This window comes from Capsicum annuum, chromosome 12 (genome assembly GCF_002878395.1).
Source record: "Capsicum annuum cultivar UCD-10X-F1 chromosome 12, UCD10Xv1.1, whole genome shotgun sequence".
NCBI classification, from domain to species: domain Eukaryota; kingdom Viridiplantae; phylum Streptophyta; class Magnoliopsida; order Solanales; family Solanaceae; genus Capsicum; species Capsicum annuum.
In genome coordinates this window covers 226,796,758-226,808,410 of record NC_061122.1, presented here as the reverse complement: position 1 = coordinate 226,808,410, position 11,653 = coordinate 226,796,758, and the positions used below count along the sequence as shown (strand labels likewise).

General features: G+C 33.5%; 1 protein-coding gene across 1 annotated transcript; it reads right to left on the bottom strand.

Annotated features, from left to right (window-relative positions):
* Nucleotides 1-4,002: 4,002 nt before the first annotated feature.
* On the bottom strand, nt 4,003-5,494 carry LOC107851144 (3-hexulose-6-phosphate isomerase). Its single transcript, XM_016696070.2, has 2 exons — nt 4,799-5,494; nt 4,003-4,527 (listed from the first exon to the last, which is right to left on the bottom strand). Exon 1 carries the CDS (start codon nt 5,381-5,383, stop codon nt 4,799-4,801), a length of 585 nt encoding a protein of 194 aa, XP_016551556.1. The 5' UTR covers nt 5,384-5,494; the 3' UTR covers nt 4,003-4,527.
* Between the last annotated feature and the right edge of the window lie 6,159 nt (nt 5,495-11,653).

Here is an 11,653-nt window from a genome sequence, read left to right as displayed (position 1 = left end):
AATGGTAGATGTGAACTCATCTTTTGAAAATACAATATGATCACAGAGTATAAATTTGAGTATTATTTATCCCGATTTGGTGCTTCCTAAAGAGTAATGAAGGTGTACAAAGGTAGGCTCAAGCTAAAATTTTGTTCGTGAACGTCAGACCTAGACAGTAACTCATACAATGTAGAGAGAGATTGCTATTGATCTCCATCTGCAGAACATAGATAACACGTAGAGCTTAAATGGATTCATTCCCCTTCTCTTCAAATTTTTCCGAGTTTCGAGTCAAGCAGGCTTGTTTGATAAGTTTGTCCAGTGTCAGAGAACAGACAACAAGCAGACTTGAATGCGAAAACGTTTTTTGCTGCTACCTTTTCCACAATAATGAAGGAACCTTGGAGTAACCGGTAAAGTTATTGTCATGTGACCAGGAGGTCACGGGTTCAAGCCGTGGAACAACCTCTAGCAGAAATGCAACGTAAGGTTGTGTACAATATATCCTTGTGGTCGGGCCCTTTCCTGAAGCCTGCACATAGCAAAGCTTTAATGCTCCGAGCTGCTCCTTTTTTTTTTTGTTTAAAACCATTCGACAATAATGAAACATAGTTTTTCAGACAAAACACACATGAACAATTTCTATTACACTGCCACCCTATCGACAAGATATCAGGTTTTCCGCCTAGCCAAATTGTATCACCCCGTAAAAGTCGTGCATGGATTAACCTTTAATAGAGTGCTCTTAGACTTAAAAACTTGAAAATTTTTCTAAGTGTAATGAGGACTTAGAGTCATTTTAGCTGGCAATCTTCGGGATACAAATTTTCAACCTTTCCGACCTCCGTTTTTAGATTTTCAAGTTGCGTTACGATCGGACAAGCTCATAATACATCTCGGATAAGTTTCAAAATTTTTCGGAACGCATAAGGCTGCGTTTAGATTTCAAAACAGTAGCAAAATGCATAGCCTGTTGTCCAGTTTTCAGCATTTCAGGGTCAAATTCAAACGATCATAACTCTCTGAATATAATGAACTGGGAGAGCTGCTACCTATCAAATGAAAGCTCTTTGAGTTTTCTTTCCAATGCAACTGGTTTCATCCAAATCCAACATCTAAGTAAGGAGTTATACCCGTTTTACTTCAACCTGTCAGTTTGTCAACTGAGGGGCAGTTTCTACTTTGTTTTCTTAGGGGCATTTTAGTCATTTCACCTCACCCAAATTTCGTCTAGACACCAGATTTAGCCCCCAATTCATCAAAATATAATCCTTTTCTCAAATTTTCTCTCAAGAACACCCCTTAGGGTTTCAAACAAAAATTCCAAATAACTCAAGATTCAACCGTGAGTTTTGGAAGATAATTAGAGATTTGGAATCCCCACATCGTAGACTTCGAGGATCATCCCTCAATTTCTTAAATAGAGGTACGCGGGGTTTTCCTAAATTCTCATGGGTATAGAAATCATGTTTTAAGAAAGGGGTTTTTGAATTCAAGTACATATTCATGTTTTAGAAGCTTTATATGATATTGTTTTAGTCTTTTGGCTTTCCCCCGAAGTGACTTAAAAATTATATGTATATGTATATATGTGTTTTGCCTTGAAATATGAATTGAGAGCACAATTTACATGAAATTCCTCTCTTGATGTAATTTTCCCATGTTTCACATGATATAGATTGTTTTGAAATAAGTTTTGAAAAATCATGATATGAAATGCTTTGACTTTGCTATGTTTCGAATACGATTTTGAACATGAAAGGGAGGGTTGTAAATGTTGAATATACATATAATAAAAGAGTGCATAATTTTGCCAAAAGCACATGACCACCATATGTTTGATGAAAGTTTTTGCATAGTTTTGACTTGAGTTTTGGAACATGAAATCTTTTATGCAAATTACATGTTTGGGTGGTCTGAAACTACACTTTTGTGAAAGATCATGCTTAATGCATTATGGCTCAGAAATAGGACTTGCAAATCTTGGTACGACGATACCAACTCAGACAAATGCTATAACAGACACAGACTAGTTCAGAAATCAGATTTTATCAGACTTTCATGATTAAGAAATTTCAGAATGATACATGTTCAGAAAAGGTTAAAAATTGGGCATAAAGAGGTGTTAGGTGGTCCCCGAACAAGGCGTGAGTTCAAACAACTCATTGCCCAAAACCGTGATTTGCCGATCCGAGTATATTATTATACGCTGGCTCAAGTGTCGTGTGGCGTATCAGACTCAGATACTCCAACCCTTGCGGCACAATTGGGTTGGGGGCTTCCCCGTCGAGTCAATGGCGGATTTCATATAGCCCATGGAATATCAGACTTGTAGGGGAGTGCCACCTAACTCAGAAGTAATACAAAGATCAGAAATTGTTTTGACAAGAATGTCTTATGATTTTTGAATAATGCCCATGTGTTTTCAGAAGCTATTTTATACGTGATGTGTTGATGAAAATTGCTCTCATCTATTATATATATGTTCAAATACTTTATTTTGGATTGCTTCGCGTGCTAGTACATTTATGCTGACCCCCCTCCTTCCAGGTTTTGAGACACAGTCTAGGGGTCCAGATAAACAGTAGATATTTCAGATCGCAGAGCAGATTGTGCAGGGGTGAGCCTTCTATATTCCAGAAGGCCTATTTACTTTCAGATATTTATCTTTAGTCATGTTTTGGTCTACTGGGGACCTTGTCCCATTTTTCAGACAGTTTTATTTAGTTCATAGTAAAGATTTCGCAGACTAAGTCAGACATTATTATTATCCAGATATATTTTGGATTTCAATTTTTCAGTATTATGATCACGTTCAAACTGATCATGTTTCCGTATTAGATTTCTATTTCCGCATTATCTTTTATTATATGAATATTGTGCATGATTACCAGATAGACAGAGGGCGTCCCGGGCCTTCACGGTTCGGAAATGCTCGTCACGGCCAGGGCCCCGGTTCGGGTCGTGACACAAATTCTTATCACCCGGATCACCACCTTGTTAAGAATCTGACTTAGAGAACTTCTTGGATGACGACAAAGCAAATACATGGATGCCTCTGCAGAACAGGCTGCTGTAAAGCTCCACACAGAGTGTGAGATTCCACCCTCTCAAAATCTTAGCTATGTCGATAAGGAATTACAAAAGAGACAATGAAGATGGAGAATTTGATATCAACTGTTGTGTTACCATAATGTTGAAATGAATCAGTCGAAACTTTCTACAGTTTGCTCAGACATCTTGTGTAAACAGCCACGTGCTGACTACACAATGACTTGTCGAAGCAAGCAAGTAAATTGTTCATTCACTATACAAACAACAACAACATATCCAGTGAAAACGCACAAATGGAGTATGGGGAAGGTGGAGTGTAAGCAGACCTTACCACTACCTCGGGGAGGTAGAGAGGCTGTTCCGGAGGACAAATTTTCATTCACTATAGCATCCATCTTTTGTCTCTACACGTATATTATGCTTTAGGCAATAGCCAACTCCTGCAAACGGATAGCTACGCTTTGAGGTGTGAACATTTGAAGCAGAAAAAGACATCATCTCTCCGTACAGAAGTCGCTAATGTGCTTCAGAAGGTGTTAGCTACAGTATCTTTTGTGTTTTATCCGCTGAGTTGAGCTTAATTGTCTCCTTTCGTGGTACTTTCATTTCTATATTCCCAGATTACTTGGTTTTTCAGATCCCGGTGTCTCTTAGCATACAACACTGATTAGCGAGTTGTTCATGCAGACAACAACTTTCCAGCTGACTAATGATTTTCTCATCGTTAACCATCCAGGCACTTCAATCTGATGAACTTTGTTCAAAAATGACCTTCCGAAACATAGCAGAATGGTTCATTTTTTTCCTCAATAGTCATCTAACTTTGATTTTGACAAAAGATCCCAACTTTTCTAACTATATATAAATAAATAGAGACTGGAATATGGATGCATAAATTACTCGCCTCTATCTATGGAGCTATTGAGGAATACACATGAGCTTACAACAAGATATTCGATCCAAAAATCAGAGAAATAACATGTTCATGCTCATTGCAGAAAAATTGGCATTGGTGTCGCCACAAGGCATACAAGTAAAACAGATAATCTAGTGAACAATGACAACCAAACTTGTTAAACCAATCTAACAAAATTAATGCCAAAAAGCTTAGTAAAGCAACTAACAAATTTATTTTTTTTGACAATCGTGGTGTCTGGGACAACTTGCGCACACCTCGTCTAACTCCATGGGATACTCGCCAACAACTATTCATCAAACGAAATACTTAAACCATCTGAATTTCTTTCTTCTTAAATCCACATTTCTCGTAAAAAGGTCTATTCTCTTCAGAGCAATCAAGAATTACCTTATAACACCCCATCGAATGAGCATGATCAGCAAGATACTCGACAATTCTCTTACCTAATTGCATCCCACGAGCACTTGAATCAACCACAATATCCTCAATATGTCCAGCTTTACCACAATTCCTCGCAAACTTCTTCTCAATAAACACACTTCCGGTCGCAACAATCTTCCCTGATCGTACATCTTCGATCACACAAATACGATGGTCACCACCATATTTCGCAGTAGTTCAGATATGAAATTCGAAAAATCAAGATTAAGTACACATACGCGCACACACTAGAATTAAGCAGATTAAGCTTAAAAACACAGGTAGATTCACAAGACAATATTAAAGATTCGTGTCTCCCCATCAATAGTAGGGGCAGAGCCCGCTAGAGCTAAAAAAAGCTACTAAAATTACAATATTTTTTTTCATATTTTAAAGAAAAATCCAGCTTGGCTAGCTACCTACCTACTCCAGATTGGTATGGCGTGCTCTGACAGTTTGAGGACTCTGCTTCAAAACTTGAGCCAACTTGTAAACAACCATCTCAAACAGGACAAACATAGCTCCTTCATACAAACTCCCCATTGGAAGCAACGCAGTCGCCCCTTCCTTGTCATCATCATCCGCCATAGTCTGAGCTGGAATATGTGCAACAACACTCGCGCACATCTTAACCGAATCAGGCTGAGCCGTCAGCAACAGCACACGAGCACCGTTAGATTTGGCCACACCGGAGATGGCATCGACGGTGGAGAAACCACCTGGACCAGCGGAGGTGATAAGGAGATCGATGGGAGCAATAGGAGGAGTGTTCATGTCGAAGACGCAGTGGGATGATATACCTAGATGGAATAGCCTCATGGAAAGGGCTTTAAGCATTAATCCTTCACGGCCTACCCCGTATACGAATACTCGGCCGTTACGGCTAGCAGCATCGGAGATTTCTTGGACTAGGAGGTCTAATGGTGGGGCTTTTGCTTTTGTGGTGGCGGAGAAGACGGAGCTTATCGCATTGCATATTTTGGAAGCTAGTTCATTTGATTCCGCCATTTGATTTGATGCCCTATTTCTCGCCTCGAAAATATCTAACGCTAACACATTGTCTGTTTAGCTTCCAATGTCATGGCTACATCTCTTTATCTCCACACAATAAAGGTTATTAATATATCCAATTTATTGTGAATAAGTGGATACTGATGGCCATATGTGGCGGAACCAGATTTAAGGTCAGTGGGTGCTCAATAAGGTTCGAACTCGGACCTCCTTCCAACGAAGACAAGATCAACCTTCCATGCATCTAACCAACTTTTCATTACACTGGGTATTTTTATATATTTTATATTTATTTTTATATTTTTTTTATATATAGTTATACTTATTTCACATCGAATTTAATGAGTATCGAAACCATCCAAAATTCTACATAGGTCCGTCCCTGATGGCTATGTAGATATTTACAGCTCACCCACATCTTCAAGGCATATAATGCCTATATATATCTCCCCATTTTAGATGTAAATGATACAATCAATAAACTACTACTAAAAATTAATGTTTCTATTCTCTTTCTTATATGCTAGAGGAGCATTGGCACGAGCTCAATATTAAGATATTTATTTATCTTTTCAATCTTAATATATTTAAATAAATTTTTTTTAATAAAAGGATTGCATATGTTTTCTAGGATTCATCCGGAATCTAGCATGAGGTCAGCATATATTATTTTAATATGTATTTAGATAATTTAAGTTGTTAACTATTGTAATTTATAATATTTTTTTACGTAATTTTCAAATTAATATACATTATTTTTCTTGTCCAAATTTTTATGGCATTGATAGTCAATTATATTTTTTTAAAAAAATTAAGTTTTTAATTATTGTGATTTATAATACTTTTCTTCTATTCCAATTTTAGTGACACTAATATAATTTTAAGAGTCGACCAAATATTTTATATCTTTTAAATTTTTTAAGTTGTTAATTATTGTGATTTCTAGTATTTTTCATGTAATTTTTTTGAAATATATAACATATTAAATTATTTTTAGATATTTTAAGTTGTTAACTATTGTAATTTATAATACTTTTTATGTAATTTTTGAATAATATATGCTACTCTCCTTGTCCAAAGTTTTGTGTCGACGATAGCCAATTATATTTTTATAAAATAATTTAAATTTTTTATCATTGTGATTTATAATATTTTTTTCTATTTCAACATATGTGGCACAATGCTTAAATGATCATAGTAATTAATTAGGGGTGATATAGTAAAATATAATTATTATTATTTATTATTTATTATTTTTATTATGTGTATGTGTTGATTCAAGAAGAATTTGAAAACATTTAGAAATGTGTTGAATGTTACAAATGTTAATAATCCATTTGGTGCTTCTTGATTTCTCTACATTTATCTCTTGTGTGTTTTTACTTTTTTGCACTTTGAGTATATGTAGTGATTTTTATCTTTTAAAACAAATAAAATTTTGTTAAAACAAAACAATACTATAATAGAATTATTATTAAACTTACATAAAAAGATAGATATTTTAATTAAGGGTAAAGAAACTCAAAAATCAGTGCAGCAAGAACCAGAATTATCAGAATTACATAAAAAAATAGATATCTTAATTAAAAGTAAGGAGGTTCAAGAACTCAAAAATACTGAAACAGACAAACTTACTAACCAACTAAAAAGAACTGAACTAACCTCTAGACAAGAAAAAAGAAATATAATTAGAAAATCACAAAAATGAACTTTCTATCAAATAGACGGAGAACCATCAAAAGACAAGGAAAAGAAAGACAAAGAATAAGTTTTTCTGAGAATAGAATAGGAAATAATACTATAGTATCTAGAATATTTAGAAGACAACCAACTACAGAACAGAATCAAGAACTAAATGAAATAATAGATGTAGATAAAGACTTACAAATTTTTCAACAACATCAGTTAAAACTAGATATTTTTCAACAGATAATCAATTGTATAGACATTATAGAGAAGAACAGATATCGGCTATAGGAGAAAATTTTACAATATTAGATTTAGTAGACTCTAAATCTTTAAAAGATATAAAAAAAATAAAAATGTTGCTAATGCATATGGGATTAATTGTTATAGGAATAAAAGGATTAACTAGAAAAAATCAAGGATCTAAAGTACTAATAACAATATACGATGACAGATGGTCAGACATTAAGAAATCAATAATAGGATTAACTGAAGTAGATATGACAAATAATGGAGGAATATTTTATATAAGTCCAGATTTTCTAATGAACTTAAAAGAATTTGAAAAAAACATTAAAATAGGAATTCAGACTAAAGGATATGAAGAAATGAATAGTGGTAACAATTTATTAGTGTGTGTAGGATTTATAGGAAAATTAACATTAAGTAGTAATACTAAATTTAAATTAAAAGTAAATGATGTAGTTGAAGTCATGGGAAATAAAGGTGTAAGGTTAATAAAACCAATAAAAATAGACCCAGAGGTACATGCAGATTTAGAATGGAATCTAAACAAATTTAATAAACCAAAAGTCCTTACACCAGAATCTCATTTACTATATACTACAAGTAAAGGAGAAACTTCAGTTAGATTTACAGATTATAATTATACAACTAGAAGAGATTTAAATATAGGTTCAGACTTTGTAATAGGATTGCGTTTTTGCATACAAAATAGAGGAGGATTTCTCTAAACAAGAGATGGAATAATACTATTTAAAAATCTAACCTATACTCCGGTACAAACAGTAACACTACCAACAGTATATAGAACACTAAGAACACACAAAAAGAAAATAGTTTCTAAACCATGTTGTGAAAGATGCTCAAATAATGACAAATGTCAAAACCAATGCCAAAATAGTAACCTATTAAAAGAAAATAAAACACTAAAGGAAAACATTGAAGAAATAAAAAATTACACACTAATTAATGCAGAACGATTAGAATATATAGAAGAAATAGAAAAAGACTATACATTAATAAATGTTGAAACTCAATTTTATAATTTTTAAAAAGGTATAAATAAAATAGGCATGATAAATAGTCCTAAAGATTTAGATAAAGTAATAAATATTCTGGATAAAATAGAAATAATAGGAGAAAAATCCTTAACACATTAGAATTCTAATGAGATAACATGTAAATTAGAAATTATTAACCCAGAATATACAATAAAAACAACATCTATAGAAGCTAATAATGAAGATACAGATGAATTCGATAGACAAATTAAAGAATTATTAACTCTAGAAGTAATAAGAAGGTCAACTTCTAAACATAGATCAGCAGCGTTTATAGTAAGAAATCATAGTGAATAGGTAAGAGGAAAAGCAAGAATGGTAATAAATTACAAAAGACTAAATGATAATACTAAAACAGACGCGTATAAATTACCAGACAAATGTGAATTAATTAATAGAATCCAAGGTAAAAGAATATATAGTAAATTTGATTGTAAATCAGGATATTGGCAGGTAAAAATGCACTTGGACAGTGTAAAATGGACAACATTCACTTGTCCAGGAGGACATTTTGAATAGCTGGTTATGCCTTTTGGCTTAAAGACAGCTCCACCCGATAATCTTTTTGGAGAATATAAAATTTTGTATTAGTCTATGTAGATGATATTCTGATATTTAGTAAAAATATGCAGGAACATTTAGGACATTTACAAACAGTCTTTAGGTTATTTGTAAAACATGGAATAATAATAAGTAAAAAGAAAATGGAACTATGTAAAACATATATTAATTTTCTAGAAGTAATCTTAGGGGAAGGAAAGATTAAACTCCAATCACATATAGCAAAGAAAGTATTAGAAATGCCAGACAAATTAGAAAATACGAAAGACTTACAAAAATTTCTAGGATTAGTAAATTACGCTAGAAATTTCATTCAGGACTTAGATAAAATAGTCGAACCTTTATATGCTAAAACTGGAAGTAAAGGTCAAAACCATTTTAATAATGAAGACATTAAATTAGTCCAACAAATTAAAGAAAGAGTCAAACATATTCCAGACTTAAAAATTCCACTAGAAACCAATTATTTAATTGTTCACACAGACGAAAGTAAATTAGGATGGGGAGCCGTATTAAAAACAAGACCTAATAAATATAGTAGTAAAAATGAAGAACAAATATGTGCCTATAAAAGTGGTTTATACAAAGAAAAAGAAAATATGAGTGCTATAGATTTAGAAGTACTAGCCATTATATATGGCCTAAACTGTTTTAAATTATATATATTAAATAAAGATGAAGTTTTGGTAAGGACAGACTGTGAAACTATAGTCAGGTTTAGTCAACAAGTTAAAGACAAGTCTAGTAGTAAAAGAAGATGGTTAAACTTCACTGACACCATATCAGTCTATAAAAATATTGTTTTTGAGTATATTAAAGGTAAAGAGAATGATTTAGCGGACCAATTAAGTAGATTACAGCTAAAAACTAAACCTGTTTTAAATTAAATTTATATTTGTTTCAGCATGAGACCAAGCGGTCAACCTAATACAGACAAAGGCAAGGGAGTAGCATCTTCTTCCTCGTCATAAGACATGTACTACCAGACAATGCTAGGTAATATTAGATTCAGACCACAAGACTCAGTAGATACACTAGAAAGGATAGATTTTGGACCATACAATTTAATTGCTTATCCTTCTTGCAATTTATCTTTTAGACCAAGACCTGAACATGTTTTAGATAGACCATAAAAATTCTTAGTAGACAATCTATGGATAGCCTTTAATAAATCAGACCATAAATATTTCTTAGCATCCATGAATGCATTATGTCAATATATGTCAGGTAAAAGTAAGCCTAGGTTTAAGTATTATGTAGTCATACATGGCAGAACAAATGAACTTTTTCAGACATGGTTAGAAGTAATGGATTCTGTAAATGGAATAAGAGCCTCTCTTTATAAGGGTTTTAATAATTTTTCTGAAGCCTCAGATTATGCCAGAGGACATTTAGGACCAAATTTTTATATATCTCCATCCCTTAGACATAATCCTAACCAAACACCTCAATATAACATTCAAAAAGACACCGGAAAAATAATTTTTTGTGATCACTGCACCTCAATGACCGAAGCATTCAAAGGATTGAATCTCCAAAAGGAGGCCTTTATCACAGAAAATTCTAAATTAATGGAGCAAGTACAGACTCTCCAAGACAAGCTCAGTAAGTATCAAACAAGGAATACAAATGCAAGCACACAAACTCAGAGTTCTCCATCTCCAAGAAAAATGAATGAGAAGGGTGTGCATTCCCCTCTGAATGCTAAAAAATTCACTGTATCGGATGTTGGTACAGCTAGTCCAGTTCAAACGGTAACTGGTAAAGACAAGTCAAATCCGTTAATGACTGTCATTTTGCCCAAAAATGAAGATGAAGCTGGTCCTTCATCTAGACAAAAACCTCCTACTACTGTTAATAATAAATTAAAGAAGACTTTGATTTCTAAAAAGAAAAAAGAGAAAATTGAGATCATATTACAACAAACACTAGAAAGGTTTTTTAGTAACCAAGGTCAAGACAAACATATTGATGGAGCTAGTACAAGTACAGACAGAGTAGTTCCAGATATTAGTAATACAACTAACAATACTCCAATATTAGACAAAGAAGAAGACGAGTATCAAAATAATTTAGCCTATCTCCAAGATGCACAGGATCCGAATGAAGACGATGACTCAGGAATGAGTTTTGACTCCATTGCCCTGCACAATTTGGACACAGAATGAATAGTGTCGGAATATAATTAGACAAAAAAAAGGGGGAAACGTGGAAGAATAAACAATCAGACATGGAAGAAAAGAGTAGAGACGTGAAAGAATAAACAACCAGACGTGGAAAAAACAACTTACTTCAAAAGATAAGGTCTGTCAGGTGGGGATGCCTACTTTGTGTCCTGTACAAATAATAAAGTACTTCCTTTATCATTACCCTCCAAAAAAAGGGAAAAACTGTAGAAGCACGCGTATGTAAAATTCAAAAAAGAAATAGTAATGCATGTGACGATGGGGACCAATGAGCACCCGACTTGCATTATTAGATTCTTTTTCAAGCTTTTTATCTTTAGGTGTCGGCCATTTGTTTGAAGGCCACGTAGAATGTTTTTGGATCACTCATTTTTTCTTTCTTTGAGTCTATATAAGACATAAGATATTCAGTAGAAAGACAGAACGAAATCTAGAAAGAAAATCCTTAGAATAAAAATCCTCTCCTCAACCGATCTCTCCCTTGAATGTATAAACTTTCCTTTCTCAACCTACTTCTCCTCTTTGTATAA

What these genes read in the sequence shown, in the direction of transcription:
- LOC107851144 (XM_016696070.2), bottom strand. Translation starts at nt 5,383, where the DNA reads ATGGCGGAATCAAATGAACTAGCTTCCAAAATATGCAATGCGATAAGC.